The sequence below is a fragment of the Falco rusticolus genome, chromosome 3 (assembly GCF_015220075.1).
Source record: "Falco rusticolus isolate bFalRus1 chromosome 3, bFalRus1.pri, whole genome shotgun sequence".
NCBI lineage: Eukaryota > Metazoa > Chordata > Aves > Falconiformes > Falconidae > Falco > Falco rusticolus.
This window is the reverse complement of record NC_051189.1, coordinates 89,693,793-89,720,342: the sequence shown is the minus strand read 5'-3', so window position 1 is coordinate 89,720,342 and position 26,550 is coordinate 89,693,793. Positions and strand designations below refer to the sequence as shown.

Here is a 26,550-nt window from a genome sequence, read left to right as displayed (position 1 = left end):
TGCACCCAAACTGCCTCTGCCTGCAGTTTGTGAGGAAATGGTCACTGTTTCCAACTATGAGGTTCTTTTTTTATTTTTTATTCCCAGTCATCACACTGGGGCTTTTTTCCCCTTTGGTAAACAATCAATCCTACTGTGTGGGCTAGGTAGCAGGCTTATTGAACAAATACTGAAAGACTTAATGTCAGATGTGCACTCACGTGGTGTCAAAATCACACAGAGCTCAGTGCCTCACGGATTTACTTGGATATACACTGACTCCGGTGAAGAGACTGAGTCTGTATTAGAGCAACCTAATGGAGTTACGGTTTAAGTCAGTCTGCCTGTGGTTAGAGATTTTGCAGTGCAAATTCAATCTTTCTGCCATTCAAGGACTGCGTCGCTGACTCAAGTGACAGCAGGACCAGGCTCTAGGGGTTAATAAACTTCCCTCAGAGCAGAAAGAAAACAACTGAGAGCAAACTTTCAACAACAAACTAACAAACTTGTTAGAGTTTGAAAATTAAACAAACCGAATCAACCAAGTAAAAAGAAAAAATCTTCCTAGCCTATGAACACGCTTCCTAAGAAATGTTTTTCCTGCTGTGCTTACTTAATCATTACTTGCAGACTGATCTGACACCTTTTAGACATTTTGTGCCTTTCCTTATTAAGTTCTTCAACACTTCAGACATTCCCGTTTTCATTGCAGCCAAGCATGGCCCAGACCAGAGAAATGCTGTTTTTCTAGCAGCCACGGGTGATGTTTGCACATCAGCAATGCACATTGGGCTCCAGCTGTGCCGAGTTAGGACCTGTGCTTGCTTGTAACCGAGTCTGGGTAGCACTGCAGTGTCCCTCTAATAGCCCCCCCTCAAGCAATCCTATTTATTTCAGCTAAACCACTGTATTGCTAACTCTTTGCTTTCTTTGCAAGTGTTGTTGATTAATGTGAGGTGTCAGTAAGAGTTTTCTCTGTGGGTGTTGTTTCCCTGCCAGTTTCTTCCCCTGTGTTCGATTCAGTTCGGCTGTTTGCCATCAACAAATCTCTTAGGCATAAGGGGAGTACAAAAATAACTGTTTGCCTTTATACAGATTGCCTGTCACTCACAAAAGGTACTGCAGAGAAGTTTACCAATGCTCAGTGTGATATCGAGCATTTAGAAATGTATGTGACAGTGGGGAGAGGAAAAAAAAGGGGGGGGAGGGTAGATTAACACACTTATAATATTTAGTTGTATGTGGCTGGAAAATCTTCACTGCTTTCTGAAGACACTGTGGTGAAACAAAAGGATAGTTGAGGCCCAAAAGCACAGAAGATTGACACAAGAGTTTCCTGGACTTGCACTAAGAAATGTGCTTCCAGCCTGGAAAGTATCAGAGGCACCTTCAGAGGATAAGTGAAGGCATCGTTCTCTGAAATGGTTCAGCCTTTTGATCTCTTCAGGCTACCTGATGATATTAATTACAATGACAGATTAATTTTTGTGGTAATTATTAATTAGGAACTGGAACAACACAGGCAATTAATTTTCTCTGAGCCATTTAATGGCCTCTAGGTGGTAAGAACTGTTTGTTGCTGCCAAAACTGGGCTGGTTTGGAATCTGAAGTTGAAAGGCTCTGCAAAACTGTTCCTAATCATGAGTCACCTAGGTTTTCCAGCACTCATGCTTATTCTGTAGACCTACACGACTTGAGGTGGTCATGAACCAACGCTTCATGTTCTGACTGCCTCCAGGCTTGTGGGTTTTGAAAGAGCACTTGAAGGCTTACCTCCACCTCTGGTGACTGGCCCTGTCAGTGGCACCTGTCCAGAGATTTACTTTGGTCTTCTGCGGTTGTTTCATAGGAGAGACAGAGTTTGCAATTTCTGTTGTCATTTTGAGTGTTAGGGAACTAAAACCACAACTTCACAGAATCACCCATGGCCTTTCTTCCCATTTGTCATCCACCCTCTTGTACCTTTCTGTCTTAGCATGACTGTGCGCAAAGCCTGGTAGCTTCAGTTGCTTTGAGAAGGTTTACAGAAAGTTGTTTTGCATAAACATTTGTTCCATCTGGGCATTTCACAAGGCCCAGCAAAATGGCTGATGCTGTTGCAGCTCCAAGCGCACCCCCAGCATGGCCGGGGTGCTTCAGTGTGGAATCTATGGCTAAGCCCTGTCTCACGCTTCTGCAACCAGGCATTACCAGTGGGCCATGGACATTCTGTGGATGGAAAAAATACCTCTGCCAGCAAGCCACATTGCCTACAGATTAACTAACCCACATTTACGTACTACCCATAGCTCAGTCAGTACCTTCCGGCAGTTTTGCCTTATAAAACAGCAAATCAGGAACACGGTATCTGTGCTCAGGTTTCACCAGATGGCACTATAGCATGCACATACCCGAAGGCACAGACACAATTAAAATCCCGTATCAAGAGTTATTCTGCAGATCTAAGATGGCACTTCCTAGCACATTGCTTAAATCCAAGCTCTTCTGTTTGCCCTGTTCTGTAGCATTTTCTCTTCCTCTTCATGTCAGATTTAGAAAGAACAGCAGTACTTCTGCACTTCCAAACACGACTTGACTTTCAGTTGTACCTCAGAGTCACCTTCCAACAATAAAAAGATCATCTATGTTGTCTTTACTACTGCCGAATTTTGTACAGACCAGGCAGTGAAACTGTGTCAGGATTTCAGGAAACTGAAGCAGCAGAAAGAGTATCTGCTCTTAGAAAGATGAGCACTACACACTCCCAGATTCCCACAGGGCATGCATGTTGAGAGAGGAAGGGCCTTCAAAAGTGTTGCTTTTGGGCTTTGGCAGACTGACAAGAATGTCTCCGTAAGAAACTTTAAGGCAACACATGGTTTCAAAGAAGGGCAACTGCTTATGACTGCTGTGTGTATTACAGTAATACTTAGATGTCCCAGTCAAAATTAAGGTCTCATTACACTTGGCAGTGCATTGGCATAAATAAAAATAGAGCATCTGACTTTAAGAGATTATAATCTAAAGTGACTAATAACACATGACAGGCGGATTGCAGACTTTTATACTGAAAAAAAGTCTGAGGGAGGGAGATTTCATCCAGAAAAGGCTCATCACTTCCCTTCTGCTAGTTTTGCTTCAGCGATTTTCCCCCCTGCTTTTATTTGACAATTTCGTTATGTATACTCAATTAGTAAATTGGTAGTCAATTAGTAAATTGGCGACAGTGTTTCAGAGTTGTTTAGAGGACAGAGCACTTGTGTATGGAGAAACAATGTCTGTATGAAATTATTTTTAGGTGAGTGCTTAGGTCCTAGCAAATTAAAGCAAAGAGAAAGAGCTAAAAGCAGAAAATTGAACATAATCTCTTAGACCCAGTTGTGGCCACCAGGTTACAGCTCCAGCTGAAGTTTCACTGACCACCATATAAATGTAACTGGACTTAAACCTAATGGCAAAAATGTGCCTTCAGACTGTTGAATGGAAATTTGTCTGTTGGAGCGTTGTGCAACCTTTCTTGACTCAGTCTCTAGGTCCCTACACTCTCCTCCTCCCAAGTTTTCTCCAGTACAGACACCTGCTGTCACCAAAATACTTCATTAACAGAACCGCCTGGCCTCTACAGTGACAGCCAGAAGATGGGTTCTGCATTGCTGGTTAGATCAGGGCAGGACAATGGTCCCTCACAGTGCTCATACTACTTGCAGACTTCACTGCAAACCAAATGTCGTTACTATTTCAGTTTTGTTTTTCAGATTAGCTTCAGAGCAATTAAGTGAAAAAGCATCATTTTGTTCTTCTCTCCTCCTAAATCACACTCTCCAAATAATACTGAGCTAGCACAGAGAACAATGACGTATGACTGTGTATGGGTCAGGCCTAATGGGCTTACCAGATGCTGGAGGAAAGTCTGAAGTGCTGCTGCTTGTCCCTGAAGTGCTTCTGTTTGTGTTCTGGTACTTCATGTTGGAACTATCTGAAGATGCACTTTCCATACTATGATCACTTGCTAGAGTGCTCTGACCCGCAGAGAGAAAATTCAAGCCACACGTGCACTGTGCATAGGATCCAGTCTCTGGGGAGGTGGAAGCACTGTCAGCCACAGCACAACAGGGTTTGCTCCACTTTCTGGGAGATTCCCTGTACGAAATGCCACACCTCACACAGATCTTCTCCAAGTCATAGTTTGTTGCAAAATTATCTGTGTCTTTGTTGCCTGTTTCCTTCAGGCAACTGTGGGCATGTTGGCAAGATTTCTGAAGAAGTTTGTCCATGGTGGGGTGTGCCCCATCTGTGCTGGAGGAAGGGTGAAAGCCTTGAGAGACTGATATGTCCTCTGTGCTCCCAATCCCTGAAAAATACTGATTTAGGCTGTCATTCTCCCCTGCCTCCATTGGTTCTGAAAATGATGAAATGGTTTTACTGGCAGTCCGACTCAATAAAGAATCAGCAGTATTGAGATCCTTATCCATGTATTCATCTTCCATGGGAACTGGTGGGAAGTGGTCATCATCAGTCTCAGTTACCACAGAAAACCCTTCGAGGTTCCCTCCTGCCTCACACGGTGCTGTGCTGGGGCTCCCGTTCCTGCAAGGAGCGTGACCACTGGTGCAGCACGAGTTTCCAGGGGCAGGCGAGCCAGTGGGGCCCAGGAGACCCATGACTTCAGGGACAGCAGCATTTGTGATGTTCACGGTAACAAAAGCATCTCTGGGGGGCTCCTGGAAGAAATTAAAAATAAAAGCTTGTTTAATAAGTAGATCAGCAGAAGGTTATTTTCCAGACAAAGAAGAAACAGGCAGATCTCACTTCTTCCTCAGTATGGAGCTGCTGAGGTTGAGCAGCACTGCTGTATTGGAGTCCTGAAGTGTAATTCTGTTCTGCTGTGAAACTGTGACCAACGATGCTGGGTTCAGCGGTGCTCAGACAAAAGTCTGGTGGCCTGGGTGGCAATAGTATTTAATTTTGGGAGATGACTATTACTAGTTCTTAAGAGGGCACTTAAGAGTTTATAAATCTAGAAGAGTTGCTGGATTCTGCTATTCCTTATGGACCATCAGTAAGACCTACCTAACTGCTTGTAAGGGTTTGGAACCCCCCCCACTTGTCTGAAGGGCTGTTCACCTGTGAAGGCCTTACTGGGAACAGAATCTTTTTTATCATTAATGACTGAAGAGAACTGGAGAACTGGGTTGATTCAGAGGGCTCAAGACAAGACAGAAAAAGGAAGTCCCATGGGTAAGGCTGCTTTAACCTGGAAAATGTTAAGACAACAAATGCAAAGCCCATGATGCCATGTTGCCAGTACTTGTCAAAGTAAAGCTAAATTTTTGGTTGCAGCTCCAAAAAAATTAAGACTGGGAAATACTTCAAGGGTTTACTTTCAGTTCATGCAAGCTGTGCTGTAGATGGGTATTTGGGAACTGGTATCTTTCACTTCCAGAATCTGTTCGGACCTTCCAGGACAGAAGAGAGAGTGTAAATGCTGCAAGCCTGTAGCTGCTGTTGATTCACTCCTCTGTCCTGGAGGATCTCAGCAGCTGCTGATGCGGGAAGTTGCATGAACACTTACGAGACAAAAGAACTGCCTGCTCAAAAAAGGTGGGTTGGTTTGGTATGTTTGTTTTGCAGCAATGGAATTTGAGTCTTTCAACAGCTAAGCTAGATAGGGTAGCAGGGAGAACAGACACCTGGGACACTTCAGCCCATGTCCACAGTGTGCAGCAGGCACTGCACATTAACTTGAACCTGTGTCCCTATTTGAGTGTTTCAAGCATGGGATCTGGTGTTCTTCCAGAGCAAAACCTCTTACTTCTTTCACATGTGAAGGCTCTGTGCTTAATGCCTTGCATGTCTGGCATTCTTGGCATTGCCCCAAAGCCAGGTTTCTCCCCTGTGAGCACTCTGGTATGTAAAAAGGTGCAAATTCAGCTGAAAGTTTTCCTGCTCTTATGATTTAGTAAGGCTTTCTCCTAGGCAGTCTCAGGCGTTCAGCAACCGGTGGGCTCATGTTTAACTTTCTCATCATAATTATTTAATCATCATGGAGGCTTTTACCACTGTTAAAACTGGCTGAAACCAGAGAGCAGGTTCAGAAGCTATTTGAGAACAGTGATTTCATATGTCTCAGATTTACAGAAAACCAGACTGAAAAAGCCAAAGTTGCGAACATTTGTTGAGGAACTCAAAACTTATTTTCTAGCCAAACATTAATGAGGAGTCTGCTTCAGGAGGGATGTCAGGAATGCCATGAGGAAATGTAAAACAATGAGAAAATGCTAGTGTCTTTGACTTTACCTTTGTTCCTTTTATTTGGCTGCACACTTCGTTAGCCCAATTCTGTAGATCTGCTGTAGGGAAAATATAAAGAGAGGCTGTAACATATAGCAGGCACTGAAGTTAGCCACAGACCTAAACACCCACAGTCATTCACAATCCGCAATATCAAATTAAATAGAAACCAGCGAGACTGTTTTTACTGACTGTTCAAGTGTCCCAGTGTTGGTCTAGCTGAGGATTCATTGTAACTGGAACAGGGATGTATTTCTGTGGAACAAATGTTTCCAAGCTCCTAAAATAGACCATGGTTAAACTGTGTTCCACATCAAATGGGGTTTCTTTCCTGGTCATATGTCACACCAAGCTATGACTGGCCCAATACCGTCCCGCTTGCAGCCATACGGTCTGTTTCAAGAGAAGTCACGTGGATGGCCCAAAGGCCGTTCTCAGACAGGAGTGAGGAGCCTAGAGAGAAGAGGGTAAGCCACTGAAACCATGGGATGGTAGGCTCAAACACAGCGTATTCCACTTAATCAGGGTGTACTTAATGGGGAAATGCACTTAATCAGAGTATGTCCCAAGGAAAAGCTTTAAGTCCAGCAATGCTTTATGGTAAAGACTGCCACTTAACGGAGTTAGCAATTCCTGTTTTGTCTTTATACTTTCAGGAGATTTTGTAGGGCTCAGGTCTCACGTACATTTGAAGCTTATCCTGGTTTTGTATGTCTGAAGATAGATCAGCTATGTAGCCACCGCCAGTTCCCAGCAATGACTCTCTTGCTCTGATGTTCAGCCTGCACATTTACCATCAGTCCCCACTGCAAGCTGGCAGAGCTTCTTCCTGAGCCTGCAAGTCTCTGGGCCTTTAACAGTAGGATTTAACATGCAAAGGCAATGAAGGACTGTCACTGCAGAGCAGCAGGGCAATAGAAATGTCAAATAAAGAGCATTCCCCCCTAACCTGCTTTGCATCGTAAGTATTTGGTTTGCAAGGAGAGTCACCGTTTCCTCCAGCCCATCCCAGGAATTCCAGATTTAGCACAACCCATGTTTAGTGTGGCAGAGGCAGCCCATTTCTAAAACACAGGCTGAAACATACTTTACAAGAGAGGGTTGCTGTCTTCCCCTCCGCAGCATCCAAAACATTTCATAAATTGCTAGGGCTTGGAAAGGTGATGACGGAAAAAGTACACTAGCAAAGGCTTTCCATGTTTAGAGGGGAGAAAATAAAAAACGAACAGAACAACATGGGTATGTCCTTAATTAAGGCTATCTAGGGCTTTAACACAGAATTGAGTAACTGTTGAAGGTATTTCTGTTGTATTAATAATATATTTAGTACTCCACTGTTATACAGTATGCCTTTGCTATAATTTTTCTAATTTTCTACTTTTACTGTTTATTCTATTTCCTTCTAGTATTTCTTCCTTCACACGTCAGAATTTTGGCCTTCAGGTAAAAAAAAATTGCCTCCATCATGTTTTCAAATACACATCAGGCCTTTGTCTTGAAATCCGTATCTTAACCTGTCCAGATGCAGGTTTCAGGGGAGGAGAGAAAGTGGGAGGAAGGAGACAGGAGGTGGCAAAAGCCCCCTGTGTGTGTCCCTGCTTCCCTTCCGCCAAGGGCCAAAGGGCCAGACGGTGCAGAGCAGCTGTGCTGCTATAAAGGGCCCAAGCACCAGCCCTCCTTCATCCACAGCTGCTGCATCCACCCCAAAAGTGGTCACCCCGTGGTCCGGGCTGCGGAAGGATACCAAGTGATATGCATTATGCATGTGTGTAATATGCTGCCTGCCTAGGGGAAAGAAATTTGAAGCCTGGATTTGCGCTGTTAAAGCATACCCATATGGAAGAACATAGGGATAGCACAGAACTTCCAGAATAACTCCTGAGTTTCTTAACCTGGTGGTTATCCATGAAATCAGAGTGCACAGAGTACCACGCAGTTGTCACATTCATGAATATCATTAGCTATCATGTACCTGTCAGCTTTTTTCCCTTATTCTTGTAGTATACGATGAAGATGACAATGCCAATTAGTGCCACAAAAAACAAGATGACAATCAACACGTATAAGATCCTGTTTGCTCCTGCAGGATGTAAAAAAGATAGTGCCATCAACATGCAGCGTGTAGTCAGCAGTATGACAATCCTTGTTCATTTTACCCACTTTTGACAGGAGAGGGTTTTTCTCCTGTTTGATTCTCAGTTTCTATAATCAGGACAACAGCTCTAGCACCCATGCTATTCTGTAACAAGCAGCCATACTGAAGGCACCTGGTACCAAGCCATCTCCATAAAAACCAGAGTCTTGGCGTCTCAGAGAGGTGTGATCCAGTGATGCCCCTCTGAAAGTCCCCTCGCAAGCTGCCAGCATCCCACGGGCTGTGCCTGCTCTCCCTCAGGGGTTGGAGGACATACGTCTCATGGACACTAGAGAATCCAGCTGGCAAAATTTGTCCATTATCTCAGGTTATGAATGATGACCGCATGCCAGGCAAGCAGCCTCCCTGGTATCATACCCATACTGGAGAAGGAAGTGGGCAGTGGGCGAGAAGGAAGAGCTACATTCAGCTGAGACTACATCCATAGCCATAAAATAGCAATGTAGACAAGCTGCTAGCCTTTATACAGATTAGTGAGTGTATGGAAATCAGCAGGCTGAAAAAACGAGAGAGCTGTAACTGTGATGGAGGTCATGGGTATCACAGCAGTGCTGCTTGCCATGCAGTTTCCGTGGGAAGGTGTAAAGCTCTGCTTAGCAGTGGACATGGGCCCTAGAGCTGCCAGCGTTAAAGTAATCTTTAGAGGTGGGATTTTCCAAGAGTTGTCTTGGTCTACAGCTGCTCCCCCTAGAGTCGCCCACAATGGGAATGAAGTTAAACCAGCCAAAATCCCTAGTAAACACATTCTTCCTCCTCCCTGCTACTTTTTAACAGATAATCTGTGCAAGGACACATACCATCTTCTGATGGCTCAGGCATCTTCCGTTCTGCGCAAACTGCATCTGACTTGTCAGTTCCAGGCACATTTTCTGCCATTCCTAGAGCTGTACAGCTAAAAGAGAAAGACAAAAGAGGCTAGGCTCTCAAAGAGGAAGCTTGTTGTGACTCCTACACTTATGCAGAGTAGTACTTTCTGTTGTAACATACAACATTTCTCCTGCATTTCTCCACACTCAAGAGCCTCAGATACCTTCTTTATTTTCAGCTGTGTCAGCTCAGCAGTTCTGTTGTTACCGCTCTCTTTTGCTCCCCCCAAGGAGATTTCAAGCTTCAGTGTGAGAATGCCTTTATCGCTGCACAGCCAACAGAGATACTCCGTGCACTCTGCAGAGAGCCTGAAACACCTCACTGAAAAATGCTTTCGCCCAAGCTTCTCCCTGCCTTCTGGCTAGTGGGGTCCTTTTACCATAGACAGGGACTTACTTGGTCCAGGATTTACACTCGTCGGTGGATGAAGCGACCTTTGAGAAGTAGCCTCTGGGACATGGTATGCACATTGTGTCCTTGTCTTGTTGCACTGTGTGTAGTAAAGGAAGAAAAACTTCATAGCTGAGTTTCCACATGTTCCTTTCAGATGAGGATAAGGTGATTATGCTCCCCATACCCCTGCTCCACACCCCTCCCCCAATCCCCCCAAAAGCTTGCCTGAAGAGAGAAAGATCTTAGATTACATTAAAGCAGCAATGACAGTCACATGTAAGCAGAAAGAAGTACGCTAGTCCCACATGAGCACTTCTCTACATGATCAAAAGAAGAAATGACCAGGAGCCATTTGCAGTTATTGTAAAATAACACACAGCTATAATATCCTCCTCTTTTCATTAATTTCCTCATATTGAAGCTATCACAGACAGCGACGCTAACTGGCATTGTCACTTCTATGAAGCCACAGTAAATAAAATGCTGTATCAGGGTTTGCTAGACTGGAGGAAAAACAGCACTGTGCTCCAGGCCCATGGAGCATTTCATCCTTCATTATTCTATTATGTGCTGCATTCTGGGGGTTCCTCATGCTTGGCACAGCTATTCCCAGTGTTTATTACAACTCTGAACTTCACTGTCTTCTATTTTCCACCCACAAAACACCTGCATCTTGTGTTTGATCAGACAAGACTAAATTAAATGTCTGTAATAAATCTTTGCAGTAGAAGTCATCTAAAACAGAATACTTGCACTACGTGAAATGTGTTAATCTTTTTTAACTTGCTTATAACATTATAAAATGGCAAAGTCATTGGACAAAAATGTATTTCAAATCTGACCTCAGGAACAATTCCCAATGGACTGCTTCTCTGAATACTGGAGCCATGTATGACCTAGTGACTCACAGCTAGACACCTCAGCAAACATCAGAAATGCACTGAACACCTTGCAACTCTTGCTACGTTCACGTGATATCTTGCAAAAGTCACTTGATCCAAGATACTATTTAAAAGATAGAGGCAGAAGCCTTCAGAATGCAAATAGTCCAGGAAGGTTATATGCAGTAGTAACAGCAACTCAGATACACATCTTCTGTTGACAGTCATCTGAGAGTCCAAAGTATCCTCTGTAATGTCACAACTCACACAATGCTGGCCTCATCCTGTTGGCCTGAGCTGGACTTTTCACTTTGTACGTCCCATTTCTGTATCTTACCAGGATGCTCAACTCCGAACCCTGGAGCACACACAGTATTTCGTTGACAGCAGTCACAGTCTTCGTTCCAGTGGTAGCCCATCGTACAAGCACACTGACGCTGGAATGTGCTGTTCCCAGGGTTCACTTCTCTCAAAGCTTTCCCTTAAAGAGAAAGCAGATGGGAGTAAAAATCTCTCTGATAGTAAGCTTCAAGTTTCTGAACCTCCTGCTCTACTTATTTGCTTTGCTTCAATGCCAGATGCAAAACAATTTATGCTAGAGGAAATGTTCTTTTTCAAGAAGCATGGGAGACACTTGACCAGCATGGGGCTCCTCACCGGTTGCACTCCTGAGCAGTATTTTTCCTTGTAGGTGCTGTAGAAAATAAACAGAGCTTTTGCCAGGGTGAGACAAACGTGTTAGGGGAAGTCAATGCACAGTACGCTGGGAAAAAGGACAACCTTTAAGATGCAACTGACAGGAGTGAATGGCTCCAGTGAAGATAATCATTATGAGCAGCACAGAGACCATGGTCCTGGTGCTCAGCACAGCACAGAATCTCTGCTGTCTGGCGACCTCCCTCTCTGCCAGGCTCTTCTGCAAGCCCAGCCTCCAGTGCTGGGCACCTGAACAAAGCAACTTCTCTAGATCCACTTTTCCAACTTCGTGCTTCACTAATTTGGATTAAAAGGTTCCTCAGTAAAAACAACTCACCTTGATCACATATTTTATGTAGTAAGCATTTATCTTCTTCATTCCAGACATCCATATACTCGTTTGGGCCACACGGTTGGCACACACTATCAGAAGTATCAGTGCATCTAGCAGACATATATTTTCCTGTGAATGAGAGAAGGACAAGTAGATCTTGCAAACCAACTGTCTAAAGAGCTTTGGGAAAATAACATGTTGGACTAATACTGCTGTACTGCTGTGGACAATCATTTATTCCTGCCACCTTTTCAGTTCCTCAGTCTGGCCCGCTTTTAGCATGGCACCAACACATCCATGAAGCTTACAGCCTGGAAGCAGTCCTGTCTACGCACATGAGAATCAAGCTGCTTTCTGCCTCCCACAGCAGTTGAGTGCTAACCCAACAAAATAGCTGCTAAGGCTTTTGCTGAGGTCAGCAGGACGACTCCTGCACTTGAAGGCGCTTTTAAGCCTGAAATCATGCACCTTCAAGGGTATGTGCCAATAGATTAGCAGAGTTGCAAAAGCAAGCTGCCTTACTGACCCACAAAACTGTTTCTAATGAGCTTTTGTGAAGCCGGTACAGCCCAGGGCTCACATACCTGGCTCACACTTTGTGCAGCACCGTCCAGAGTATTCATAGTGTTGTTCGCTTTCACACGGTGGAGTGATTTGTAGTGACAACTGGAGCAGAGAAGGAGAGAGAGGACATGAGAACCAATATACCTGGACACCTTCAGGACTACCTAGTCACAGTCCTGCAGAAAGGAGGAAATCTTCTCTTCTGTATAGCATTTTGGATAGCTAAGCAGTAAAAATTACACAACATTTATTACTTCAAAGGTGGTTTGTAGACTCACTAAGAATGTGTACTTGTTGCTGTACACACAGAGACTCGTACCACAGCCAGGTGATAAATAAATAACACAATCCTGTAATTTGTCATGAACTTTTGGCCTGCTATATAACCTTTTCTTACAGTGCTATATTATTTGAATTCTATGACTTGAAAACAATTGTACAGAAAAAGAATTGGCATAGAGATACTTCTGTAGTTTCTTCCTCAGACCAAGACCTGGGCAACCGACAGTTTTAACGTATAGTATTAAGCAAACGTAAAGTGAACAACTTATACTCCTAAAAAAAAAGTTCCCAGCTTCCCACTGGGATACACAATACTCCCAGCTAGCCCCGGAAAATATTGAACTTTAATTTTGTAGCTTTTTATGGCTCTCACTGTGTCCTGCAGAGGGGGTGTCATGGAACTGAGGCAGCCATCCAGAGAGATGATACAATTACGCCAACAGCTTTTTGCTTCTCAAAAAAAACAAAACAAAACTAAAACAAACCACCACCCCCAAACGACCTGAAACTGCTACATGAGAGGGCATCTGCAAAGCAGGTAGCAGTGCTGCCTCTAGCTCTGACGGGCCTTTGCATCCCCTCCCTGCTCCTGGCTGCCTGTAGACAGCGTGGTCCTGCCCGCAGCCCAGCACACACGGCTGCCTTGGCCAGGCTTCAGGGCACGGCTTGTGCTGGGGATCCTGGCCAGCCAGCCCCACGCTCAGCCCCTTGCTGATCACACTTCGGCTGCCCAGGAGTCTTGTGGCAGCGGTTTTCCAAACAAACACACCACCTTAAAACCAGTCGTTGATCTTGCGATAGAGAAGATGATATAAAATTTGGCCTGTACTTGGGAAAAGCTGCAATAAAGCTTCTGCTGCTGGTTAACGGGAGCTTTTGCCATTTAACAGCATATGATAGCCCTGTGCCTCCTGATACTGGTTTCCATTCCTCTGCTTAGTGTTCTCCCCTTGTTTCCCCCAAGTCTTTACTTCTCCTCTTTCCTCCTTTTTTTTAGTTTCAGCAATAGCAATCTCTTTAAATAGAAAATACTTTTCCCTAAGCACCTTGTCATCTTCTAATGCTCGGAAGGATCTTGTAACGCAAAGATGACAGAAAATCTTTTTCTTAAAACAGCACCTTTTGCCTTGGAGTTTGAGCCATGGGATACACACCAATGTGTTTATCAAAACTGCGCTAACTGTGTCTGGAACAGAATAAGTACCTCAAGTCAGAGGTCTTGCGTTTCTGTATTTTTTGCAGGTTATAAACAACTTGTAGCCATTTTTTATCATTACCACAATCTCAGATCAAATTAAGAGTCTGATCTTGCAAGAAATATTCTGTTGTGTCATTATTCCCTTGTCTTTTTCTTTGCCTTCATTAGCAGCACCTTTCTCGTGATCAGATTGTATGTTTTTTGGAACAAACATTGCATTTTGTGTTTGCACAGTGCCTCCCAGGAGGGGCACAGTGTAACGATCGGTGCTGGTGTGGCAAGAGGCAATCTAGGAAATGGAAAGTCAGGCCAGCCTGGCAGCTAACAGTGACAATACTCAGTGTCCCAGGGTAAAAGCTGAAAACACTTCTGTAATCGAAAGAGCTCATTTTCTGTAATGCACTTCACTTGGCATCTGCTAAAACACTAAGATGGCCAGCACAGGGTTGAGGTGATGTTGTGGGACTGAGCAGCAGAAAGGAGGTCTTGAGCAACTGATTCCCTATTCCCAGCCATCCAAAAAGGCAATAAAACTGATAAGGCCAACAGGTCCAGTCACTCGCTTTTTGTCACAGAATGTCCTCTTCTTCCTCGTTTGCTCCATTTTGATAGTTCCTCTTTAGAAAACAAGGCTAAAAAATTACTGAAGTGTCAAACAAGGGCAAAGTCATCCTTTTTAAGGAAGGATATGCAAATTTGCTAAAGAGCATTCAGCTTAAGGGTCTGGAATAATTTCTGAGAATTGCAACTCAGCCTGAGGAGAAGCAGCAATCCCCTCGTGCTGGGGCTAGGGGAGCCAGCCAATTGCTCAGCCACTTTTGGAAATTATTTCATACCTCCATGCTTTACTGTATAAAGAGGGCTATTGTTACAGTATAACTCACAGCTGCAGTTGCATAAATCCATGCCCTATGTCAATAAGCAGTCTCTTCTGGGACCATATCCTTCCCCTTTCCACATAAGCCAACGCATTCACAGAGCTGCAATACTCCCTCCTTTCATTTATGCTCAATGGTGTAAAGACACGTGCCCACATGAGTGCCTCACGTGAGCCCAGCCTCCTCGTGAAGGCAAGAGATTTTGGCCTGGTATGGACTGGCTGGACCTACCAAGCAGGAGAGCTGGAGGGAGAGAGGACAGAAAGGGAAACAAAAGCAACCTGGGGTTTTCTTAGGGTGGGAGCCAAACTTGGGCCTTTTTGCTAACACAGCCCTTTTGAAGTCGGGTTATCCCATGTTTAACCCTCTGCCAGGGGATTGCGCTTGTCATCATCAAAATGTACGTCAGCTTCCTTTGGGAGCTGAGCAGCAGTCGTGCTGCTGGCAGCACGATGACCTGACACTTCACCACCACCACCACCACCAATGCATTCCCACCACTGTGTCCTTCGGAGACGGGGAAGTGCAATGCATTTTGCAGATGAGGAACTCGCACCCGGAGGCTGGCTGGCTTTACAGAGGTGACAGGAAACCAAACCAAGTCTCAAGTTCACCCTGTAACCCCTGGAACATCCTTCCTCTCATCGGGTGCCGGCCAGTGGGTCAGAGTGATCTGGACATCACCAAGCTCTTATCTAGAGATAGAAGGGACCTTGATGAATGAGAAGGTGTGAACCTCCTCTGAAGTGATTAAATGATCAAAAGAAGAAAAAAGATGAAACCCAGCCTGGTCATTTCTTTAATGGTCTTTCTGTTGATGACGCTGCCCATTAAATCCCACCACTGTGCATAAATGAGTGCTTCAAAAAGCTCTAGGTATACCACGTAAATTAAATTTGTGACTTAAAAGGTGTGCAAAGCACACAGATTTGCACCAGTCCCTAAAAAAATCGTCACCTTTCCTGCTTGATTAACATTACCTCAGAACACGTATATCTGACAGGGGAAGAGTCCAGGGGACGAAAGACAAACCTCCTCTGGGCTTGGTGGAACCAGCGCAGTAAAGCACGCCAGCACCTGCTCACCTTTAAGCACATGAGTAACACCACTGACTTCTTTGTGAAAACAGGCATGCTCATGTCAAGGTTTGCAGGAGGACTGTGTTTTGGTGTCAAGCTGCAGACAGCTTTTTCAGCTTCTTTTGTTTTTTGCCTATTTGTTGAAAAGGACGCTAAGCAAGAGTGTGCTTGTAGGGTGGGAGAGCTTCGATGACTCAGAGCTACAAAGCACCACTGTGTTACTCAGAGCTTGAAAAAAACACACGCACACGCACACAGGTGCTTCTGAAGGGGAACCAGCAGTATTCAGATTCCTGTCTTCAGGCTTAAGGAAATATTTATTCTCGGTGCCGTTGAGCAATCGGATGGCAGCAGAAGCTGTGTGTCATGGATGCTAAAATTACTTTCTCGCTCAGATGAATATTCAGACAGACATTTTAGAGAAGATAGAGTTGCATGGGCCTCTTTCCTTTAAAAGAAAAAATCTGGAATAACAAGCTTGGGGGTTTCCACAGCCTTTTTCCCATGTCACTTCTGAACAAGAACCTGAGGCCTCAATGAGGATTGCTCAGCAGTGATAATCTTCGTTTTGCAAAAATTTAGATGTAAAGGGACACATCAAGGGGTAACTATCTTAAGATGACACCTTGTTCCTCAGTGTAGTTGTTTCTGGAAAGTATTCAAGTCATCTGTCTTAATTTCACTGAGCAAAGCACATTTTTTTTCATTTAGTATTACAGAACCAAAGTACCTATGGGAGAGACAGCTACGGTCTGTCCTACCTCCCACACTACTGGTTCTTTATACTCTGGAGCCTGAGTTTATTCAAACCGCTTCCTTTTGAGGTCCTTAGACTTGCCTCCTGTACAGCTGTAATATTCCTGTGGATTTGGGGCTTTATTTGCCTTCATCAAGAGGAGCGAGGTTTGACCAACATTTCCTGATCTGAAGCAGCCCATGCAAGCACAGCACCCCGGTATCCAGCTAGGACGGCCTTTGCCGTCATCTGCTGCTTTTTCTCCTTCAAATATGAGCCACTCCCTCTGCTCTCACAGGTACCAATTTTGGCCCTACATCCTTCCAGCTTCCCACCTGCTTTGGGTCAGAAGTATTGCTAAGAAATCTTCGATTTCTTCAGCTTGTTGCCAGTTTCAGGGGCTTGCCTAAAACGTTATTTAGGAATAAAAATAGAATCTGGCTCTTGATGGGCACTGCTCCATGGCTGGTGCTCCCAGGCACTCTACTGAGGTGCATAACAGCAATGTGCACAATGAACGGCTCTGGAAATTTTTACAATTGTGAGTTTATAAGGGGAAAGAGGAGTCTTATGTTAAAGATTTAATCATAATCACATGGATACTGAATGCAACAGTTCCTTCATAGACAGTATTCACTGTTGATAAAAACTCAATCAAAGCATGACAAAAGTCACAGCTTTACAATTCCAGTTATTTGCTTGCAGGTCTGCAATCCATCACAAAAATCTCAGATTGTGAATGAAATGCTTTTGGTGATGTCAACTTTCCAGTGACCAGTAAACCACATCACAGAACTACCACCACGTGGTAAAATACAGCCGGGAAATGGCAACAGCTAAAAACTAAATATTTTTTCACTCTTAAAAATAGGTCCTTGAAACCCTGCTAGAGCCTAAATACCTAAAGAGGCCAGAAAGAACACGAGGGATAAAACCAATAATAAAGAGGTCAAGAGAACAGTGTAACTTGCAGCCAGGAAGCGGGCAAGCAGTGGTAAATGCCCCATCCTGACCATTCTCCTTGCCCCTCCGTTTTAGCACGCAGCAAAAAGCCAACACCTGAGCAACTGGTGCTGCTCTGCCAAACCCAGCAGAGTTATTTCTAGCCAGCGGACTATGTGAAGGAGAAGTGCCACACTGACCGCTCTGGCAGCGGGGTGGTGGGGGTAAAGCGGAGAGGAACCTCAGGTATATCAGATGGGAGATGACGGAGGTGATAGATGGCAGGGCTGAAACAGCTGCTGACTGAACCTGTGAATCAGCCAGCTTTCTTCTGCGGACTGAAAACTTGCGATCACGTGCACAGCATTCATCATTCAGAGATAAAGTCATCTTCATACAACAGCCAGAAGGGTACATCTAACATTTTCGGTGACTGAGCAGTCAGTAGCGTGTGCGTGTTGCTGGCACTTTGGTGCAAAACCTCGTGCTTTAACCTGCATGTCCTCACTGCCACAGCCATCCAAAGACTAATAGCTACTAGGTAGAATATTTTAAAGATGAATCAGAGAGCAAAACCCAAAAGCTAACCAAACCAAAATATTTAACAAAAAGGCTTGACAGCAAGACAACAGTCCATAACAAGCAGAAATAAAACCTGCAGAATAACAACATTACAAAAACCAATACTTAGATGTGCTTGCACAAAGGCCTGCAAAGGCAAATCTCTTGTAGATTAAACAGGTGCAACAGCAGTACTCCATAGGAAAGTTTAGCAGTCTTGCCGCCCCCGGTACAGTCTTAACGACTTGATATGAATAACTCCACAGCTATTCATGCTTAATTAAAATAATAATAATAAAAAAGGCACTAAAAACACCGTCATTTATAGGGACCATGCTCCTCTTGCATTTTAGTTCAGCAGATTATTTTTCTATGCTTCATCAACTGAAGACAATCTTAACGAAGAAATGACCATGAGAGATTTCTTGGGCCGGGATATTTCTGGATGCCAGATTAGGAGTTCAGCGAGGACTTCCTATGCTCAAAAATCTGTATGTTTATGTACCCTTTCCTTCCAGCATGCTTCCAAAGTGGAACATAAGGTATTAGTCTCTTATGGTGTGAGACCCTGCAGTCCTAGCTGAGCTGCTGGGGAGGATGAGAAAGCTTGTAGAGAAGAGGGGAAGCCTGCTTTCACTGCCTGATGCTCTGCTTTGGCTTCATTCTTTTGGATTGTAGCATTGCACATGGAACAAACGCTGAATTTTCTGCAGGCAGAAATACAAAGGGCAGTGGTAGGGCTGTAGCCCGTACCTTGGATGATGGCCATATAGAGGGGGTGCATACAACACCCACAGACCATTCTGCCTTGGTGTGAGTTATAGTAAGAACTGCATGATCAGATCTGCACCTTTTCCAACATGAAGCAATTGCTTCCTTTATTAAAGGGTTCAGGATTGGACTAAAAATTCGTTCATTTACTCTTTAGGTGTCACCACAACGCACCAGCTCTGCTGGGGACTGTAGGCCAGTCAAGTCAGTGGAAATATTCCTCCCTGATTTGAATAGGCTTTGGATCATTTCCATAACCAGCCTGTTTTACTTCACATGGTATTGCAGGGGAGAATTTTTCTTCCTGTGAGAATAGATTCAAGGAATCATCTTATCCTTGCTACTGAACGATGAAAAGTTACTGAAGAACATGATGCTTGTAAGGCAAAAGTATTCGCTGTGGCAAAATAACATGCTCAAAATAGATTCCCTTGCATGCTACATAAGCAATTTTTAGGATTTCATATGAACCTAGTAGCACATTTTTCCCTATCTGTATTCCAGATTAATGGGTTGCCTAACAAAGCCTCACAGTATTTTTTTTTCCATACAAGACTTTTTTTCGTTTCCCTCAATTTTGACCACTGACTAAATATATTCTGGACCCATCTGCAGTCACAAATGTTGTTCTTTGTCATTCTTGAACAGATCCTATATACTTTTTTTTTTTCTTTTGGAGTAGCCGCAAAGTGGTGAGGGTGAGTGACCTCATTTTTTTTTTTCTTCCCCCTCCTTGGCTAATTGGTTCTTGCAGGGTGGATTAAACCAGCCAGCTTGGCTCTTCTACTGAACACTGCCTTTCCTGGTCTCTTTTATCTAGATTTTAAGAGGGGAGCAGCCAGCGGGTTCCGCAGAGCCGAGAGGCAGCTGAGGGTCTCAGCCCTCTGCCTGCCCATGGTGCTGCCATCCTCTGCCGCAGCCCCTGCTCCAGCCTCTCCTTCGGGGACTTCATGGGGAGCCACCACGAACACATTTGGCCAAATAGTGCAGGGAATGTGCTTCCACCTTGAGGATGCTGGTGGGGTTGTGGCCAGAAAAGGACCCTGGGAATAAGGGTAAGGGCTGGATGCTGCAGCCTGTGTGATGGCAGCTGGGCTAGGGGGGGACATATCCCCTCCCTCCCCGGGCCTGTGCAGGCCTCTCCTGTGACTTTGGTGGGAAAGGGATGGGGCTCTGTCCTGCAGTGATTAACGACTCTTTGGCTTTGTTTGCAGCCACGACATCCCAAGTGCTGTACAAACTCCAAAGAAAGCCAAGCCCTCTGCTCAGAGAACTCACGCCCTGAGAAGGCAAACAAACCAGGTAACCATGGGAAGCACTGTGAAGAGCAGTTGAGGTGGCTGCACAGGTATGGGACAAAAGCCAGGATGTCCTGGAGCACTGGGCGTAAGTCAGTGTCGTTCCTCTGGTGTGGTGCTAAGCTCTCTGTGAGACACCACATCACAAATATGATTGCACACTGCGGTGACACACAAACACAGAAAAATCAGGAAACTTGCATTTCCCCAGAGCTGAACTGTCACGCCAAAGCCTGCTGCTGTGGAGAAGACACAATGGCAGTCTGCCCTGGGTGCCAGCACAGCCTGCAGCCCAGGATTCCCCCCTGTAGCCCACCTGGCAGCTTTCAGCCGTTGCTGCTCATGGAGGTCCAACAACAGTCTTTCTTCTACTACATAAACTTTTGACCATTTTCAAAGAAGAATAATAAAAAGGGGCAAGTTCTTGCAGGTAGGCTATTGCGTTGTACAGACTGAGGCCTACCCAAGTCCATAGTGCAACCTAGTTAAACAGCCCTTAATTTTTATATTGCATTTATAACACACAAATATTTGCCCTTTTGCTTTCCATCAGTAATAATGAACCATTCTCAGAGCAGCTGCTTCTCCATGCAGGCAATGCTAACCAATGCATCCTTTAAACCAGGGGGTGAGCAGCTGCAGCAGAAGCCAGCACTGCCTGGCAAGTTGAGTTTCCATTGAAAGGAAGGGGGCAGTCTGTACAAGAAGTGCGCAGTTGCAGCTGATGTGATGAACCAGCCGCCCCTGTTTCCCTCTTCTCCCCACTGCCTGCCTCCAGTAAGCTAAACCAGCATCTGAAGCAACCGCCTCCTCCAAGTGTCCAGCAGCCCTCGCGCTGCAGAGCAGCCCCTTGCAGCGCAGGGCACTGGATGGAAGGAGGTGTGGATTCTGTGCTCACAGCATGTGGTGGCAGGAACCCTCCTGGATCTGGTTCCTGCAAACACCTCATACAGAGAGCAAGCTGGCAGGGAAGAGCAGGAGGAGGACAGCCTTGCAACACGCGTTACTTTTCTGTTGAGTCTACACGTGTACCTAGTACAGCAGGGTCTTCCACCAGTTGAACTCCAAAGGACAGATGGATAAACATAGCAAAGCGACTCAAATATACCTTTAAACAGTGTTAAAAGTATAAATGCCAGAGGGCACCACTTTGAGGTGTTAATGATTTTCTGTACTGTTGTTACACACGCATCCCTTTTAATGTCTGTTTAATGTCTGCACTGGTTCTTGCAAAGCGGTCAAATTAGAACCCACTTTTCTGAGTCTGAGGGTGCTTGGGATGACAGTAACAGGCACTTAGAGAGATTAACTGTGGCCCTAAGGATCTGTTTCTGTTTGACCTGCATTTTTTTTTCCTCCAGCACAGTATGAAGAAAGCCCTGTGCCGTAAATGACATAGGTCAGTACCCTCGAGATGGCTGATAAGCTTTGAATTCTACTGACTTGTGAAATGTGGTGAAGGTTTGTTTTGGTCCCGTTTGTGGGAAAGAAAAATTTGCATCAGGAAGATGATGCTTAACATGCAAAAAGAAGAAGCAGAGGTTTCTTAAACTGTAGATTGGTTCAGGTTATATGCATTATATTCCTTTTATACGAGGTGCTGTAAGATTTTTCACATGTTCTGGGGGAAACTGCAAAGCAATGAGAAACTTTCCAGTTTCTCTTGCAGATACTGTTCCCGCCAGGGCATTTTGACAAGTGAACCAACTGAATTACAATAACTTTGAAACCTATGCTGTATAACAGAATAAATCCAGGAGTTCAGATTACATACTGTAGAAGTTTTGCTCTACTGAGTGATTCCTGTGGCCCTGATCAGAGCAGGAATACCGGACCAGGAAGAACCCATGATATAGCACATCATGGACATTTTTATGCTCTTTTTTCCCCCTCTCTCCATAAAGACTGTGTATTATAGGAAGTTTAAAAATAATCTATTTTTTGGCCAAAATTTTTCTGTATTACAAAGAATTCCAGATGCTTGCAGTGAGAAAACTTTCCCTATGAAGTAAGTATTACGGGAAAACCCCAACCCATTGCCACACAAGGGAAGAAGAGTCCTTTGACATTAAACCAGGCAACTGCTTTATTGCATATTTACAAATGCACATTCTCACAGGCTTTAACTCCCACCTGACAGAAACACTTATGCCCTTCACCGATGACAAGCAAAAAAAGGGATATAGTGATTCCATACAAAGAAGCTGAGCAGATCATGCCTCAGAAAGCAAAATACCACGTCCTCTGACAGGCTCTCGGCCCTAATTTCCAAGGAAAGATCATCTTGCGGCTGAAGCACAAGACAAGGAGGGCTGAGCTCTGCTCCCAGCAGTTCTGCTCCATACTTGGTGTGTGACCTACAGCAAGTCACGAATTCTCTGTTCCTGTTTCCTCTTTGGTGAAAATGACGATGATAACCATGGTTATTCTCAGCAGAATTATGAGTACTCATTAATTTACATGTCCAAGTGTTTCTCATTCTTTGCAGGAAATACATTGCAAATACCACTACCCTATCACTACCCCATCATACTATTGACTCTAAACTAACACAAGTGCATCTGACAACTTCAGCCCTACCACACTTACTCTCATAATTCCTTCCACCAGAAAACAGCACTCTCATAAGAAACCACTGTTCAAATCAGCCAAGAAAGGGAGAACCTGAAAGGCTGGCTGGGAGCACTGTCTCTCCAGGTTTGCCTTGCTATCACATTCTTGACTCACAGGTTCTCCAGGTTCAACAGGCTCTTCGTCAAAGCATGGCTTATCCTATGTAAACTTACACTGTAACTTTCCTAGAGCTACTATTTTGTACTGCTACACGTCCAAAGCATTGGCTATGGAAAGTCGCACCCTGTGCAACCACTTACAGGCTCAGAATTAAGCACGTGTTGAATACAGTGGAAAGACTTTACACAACAGCCCCAAATAAATACAAGTTCCCTGTTTTGCATCCCCTGAGAGGCTATGAATTGGGAGGTGAGAATTAATGAGGAGCTCCTCCTGGCTCCTACATCAGGGTACCCAAAATGTGCTGGGAGCTATAGCATGGAAATTTGAATTGCCAAGGTTTGGCCAAGAGTCGCGCAGGTTCCAGGCAATGAGGATATTCCAAAGGGAACAACTAGCCCAAACCCAAAAGGCTCCAGAAGGAAGCCAATATGTAATGGTTAGTGACCTGAAGCAAAGGTATGAAGAACATTGAGGTCTGCTCATCATGCTGCACTGATCACAGTCCTGAACTCCGACAGGGGGAGGGAACAGACAGAGGATACTGAGGAATGGGACAAACCGCCTGAAAGCTGTGATGTAAAAATCACTTTTGAAATACACAGGCTTATTCATATATGTATGGAGGACACCTGGAAAGCACTAATTTAAAAGAAGCCTGAGGACCAAGGCTGGACAGAGTGAAACATATGTTTTAGAGGGGGAAAAAAGGCCTGTGTGGTTTTAGGCAACATATTTAGGACCAAGGATCCAGAGGAAAGGCTTTCAGGACTGTGCGGTCAGACATTAAATTGTAAGCTGTAGACAGCAGAGGGTTTTTGTTTTGTATTTTTTATCTTTCTTGAAGCTGCACCTTGCCCTCAGGGAACCCAGCTGTAGCCCAGTTATAGCACTCTGTTGAAGGAAGCCCTTAAAATGACACAACTAATCAAGAATAATGAGACACAGAGAAATATTAGCAGTTCAAATGAAATAAATACAAATGGTAGTGAGGCTGCCAAGCACTGATTAATGGAGGAAATAAAGTGCCTGTACATGGGATTTGCAAACAGCCTGCCAGTCTACAAGGGTCTAAATAACCCAAAGAGAGGAGAATAATTTTTAAGCTGTGTAATTAGAAAAAGCAAAGCACGATTCTGCAAATTTAAACCACTGGAGGAAACCTGGTTTATGCCATTCACAAGGGTCAGCAAGAGCTGACTGCAGAAAAAGTTCTTTCTGAAAATAGGGGAAGACCAGCAATGATCGAACTGTAAAACACACTGACCCTTAGCCACCTGGCATTACATGAAGCTGCAAAAAGAGCACGCTCTGTTTGCAAACAACCACAGAGCCAACCTCGCTCAGATCTTTCCCCTTGAGAGGAAAGGGCTGCCCTGCTGGCGCAGCTGACCTGGGACTGGGTCTGGTTCCTGACTCTGTCACGAGCAGCGTACAAACTTCCAAGCGAGTCACGTAGCTGTTCTGGGCCTCAGTCTTCCACCCGTGGACATGGGGTCACGATGCCGTCCCGCCTCCCAGGGCCACTCAGGGGCTGCCCGCACTTGGGGTGGCGGAGTGGTCGGAGCGGAGGGACAGCACCCCTCCAGGGCAGGCTGAGAAGCTGTAGCTGGGCTGTGAAGAACATACGCGCTCATCGCACGGTCTGAGGGACAAGTGTGCTCACGCTCTCTTGAATAAATCTGTTCGGTAGGGTGGAGTCTGCCTTATTTTTACTCTACATGCAAATTATATCCCTCAACAACCTCAGTGCAAATATTTTCTGGCTTCTCACACCCTGCCCTGGGCAGAAGCAGGCTGTTTTCCCTGCAGATTCTCTGGCTTCCTTTGGAGCTTTGGGTTTGGGTTATTTTGATTTTAAAGAACTGAGAGAAGCTTTGTGAGACGGGGTGAGTTGCAAGGAAAAACCAAAAACCAAACAACCAGAAAGAAAAAAAAAAACCAAAACCAATAGGCAGGCAAAGCTGTTCTTCTAAACCCCGCGCTGCCAGTGCCGGTGGTGCACGATGCCACGGGCTCTGACTTCGCCACCTCCTCGAGCGACAGGCAAAGAAACCAACCTCCCCGGGTGGGATGCGACGCCCGCCTTCACCCTCCTCCGGCTCAGCCCTGGCAGCGCAGCCTTACCTGTTTGCCAGCAGCAGTGAGGGAAAGGAGAAGGAGCCAGCAGCCTGACGGGACAGGCATGTCTGGGTGTCCGTCTCTGCCTCCTCCTGTGGCTTCTTTTCCTGCCACCAAAGAGAAACTAGATCCTTCCAGCCGAGCCCCCACGCCCCAGCAGCAGAGCGAGGCACATTTGCACTAGCTACTTCTCGTTCTTCCTTTCCTTCCTCTCAGCTACACGAGGGGAGAAAAGAGAAGAAGAGAGAGAGAAAAAAAAAAAAAATAGCGCCTGGCTGTAGTTCCCACAGCATTTCCTCAGACTTGACATGCAGTTGTGTTTTTTTTTTTCCCTTCTTCTTGTCCCTCCCTTTCCTTTCTCCACCCCCTTTTACAAGAAGTTTAGTCACCATGCCCACGTCCCTCCTCCTGCCCATGGGAACTGCTTCCCCGGCCCTTCTCTTCTCGGCAGGGCCACCCGTCCACCTGCCTCCCACCCTCTGCGCCCTCCCTTCCCAGCACCAGCCCTGGCTGCACACCTGCCCCAGAGCCAGCACCTTCTCCCCACCACCGCTGGACATCGCCCGTGCTGTCAGGAGCCTCCCACCGCACGCCCATCTGCCCTAGGACACCCACCCTCCTGCGCCACCCTCCTGCGGGCCCGTCCTGTCCTGTCCCACCCCGACCCCTACCCCATCCCTACTCCCACGCAAGAGCCCTGTGGGTGCCAGCCTCAGCATTTGGGCACAGCTCGAGCCCCCACCCCACCCCCACGCCCGCCAAGTACTTTGCTTTGGCTTATGGTGGGAGCTGGTGGGTGGGATTGCTGCCAAGGAAAAGAAAAACAGAAGATGCGCTTCCAGAGCTGTCCTAACCCACCCCCACCCCCCCCACCCCCCGCCATGCATGGGGCCAGTTCCTGTGGCCTGACCTGGGACAGGGTAAAGTGGCCTCTTGACCCCCAAAAGACTCGTTGCCAACACCACTGACCCCGCTGCAACCACGCTGGCTGGCAGCACGCCCTTCACACCCAGGCACGGCCCGTGGTGCCCCTCGCCCCACAGAGGGACCGTGGATGCTCTGTAGTGGGGCAGGGCAGGGCAGGGCAGCGCCGATTTCGGGGGGCTGAGATCCGGCAGAGCCAGCCGTGCGGTTGCACCACCTTCCCTGCCTCCCTGCGCTCACAGGCCGCCAAGCCGAGCGTGCTTCTGACTGAGCAAATAAGGAAGTTGTTCTTTCGCTTGTGTATTTAGATTTAACCCTTGACCAGGTATAACCCTTCACCTGTGCTGCTATGGTCTGTTTTCTGCCCAGAAGAGCGACCCTCAGAGCCAGGGAGCGTTCGGGACAGAAAGGCCTGCCAGGTTTCTCTCCTCCCTGCTAGGAGCTGCTGTGTGGTAAAACGAAGCTATGACATTCACTTCACCTCTACATAGTTCCCAGAGGCCATTAAGCCAGACCTTTTTAATCTTCCTAAAGTTCCTTTCAACATTTAAACCTTCAACGTTCTCTGCGAGTGTTGGGCCCTGCCCGAACTGTGCTCAGGCAGGTCTCCGTGCCCATTCCCCTGCCTGGTCTCCAACATGACATGGCTGCTGGAGCGCTGGTGGTCCCAACACGGGTTTGATGCTCCACAACAGGCCATGGGGCAAAACGACACCGCCTGATGTGCCTGCCCTGGGGCCAGCGGCTGCTCCTGCTGCCTGCTCACCTCATGAAGACCTAGGGCAAGGGACACGCTGATGGGTTTTAGCAAGCCACAGAGCTTGCAATTGCAGTGTCAGAGTCCTGTTGACCGGCCAGAGGAGCTGGGGGGTCTCGCCACGCTCGGG

General features: G+C 45.9%; 1 protein-coding gene across 1 annotated transcript in view; it reads right to left on the bottom strand.

Annotated features, from left to right (window-relative positions):
* The window catches only part of TNFRSF11A (TNF receptor superfamily member 11a), a 28,662-nt gene extending 3,591 nt beyond the window's left edge, over positions 1-25,071 (bottom strand). Inside the window, exons 1-9 of the mRNA XM_037381077.1 lie at positions 24,746-25,071; positions 12,161-12,242; positions 11,580-11,705; positions 10,884-11,027; positions 9,669-9,762; positions 9,203-9,297; positions 8,223-8,330; positions 6,257-6,309; positions 3,852-4,680 (exon numbers count right to left, since the gene is read on the bottom strand). Of these exons, the coding sequence (XP_037236974.1) occupies positions 3,852-4,680; positions 6,257-6,309; positions 8,223-8,330; positions 9,203-9,297; positions 9,669-9,762; positions 10,884-11,027; positions 11,580-11,705; positions 12,161-12,242; positions 24,746-24,805 (1,591 nt within the window). The 5' untranslated portion in view covers positions 24,806-25,071. The remainder of the gene's footprint in view (positions 1-3,851; positions 4,681-6,256; positions 6,310-8,222; positions 8,331-9,202; positions 9,298-9,668; positions 9,763-10,883; positions 11,028-11,579; positions 11,706-12,160; positions 12,243-24,745) is intronic.
* Positions 25,072-26,550: the final 1,479 nt, after the last annotated feature.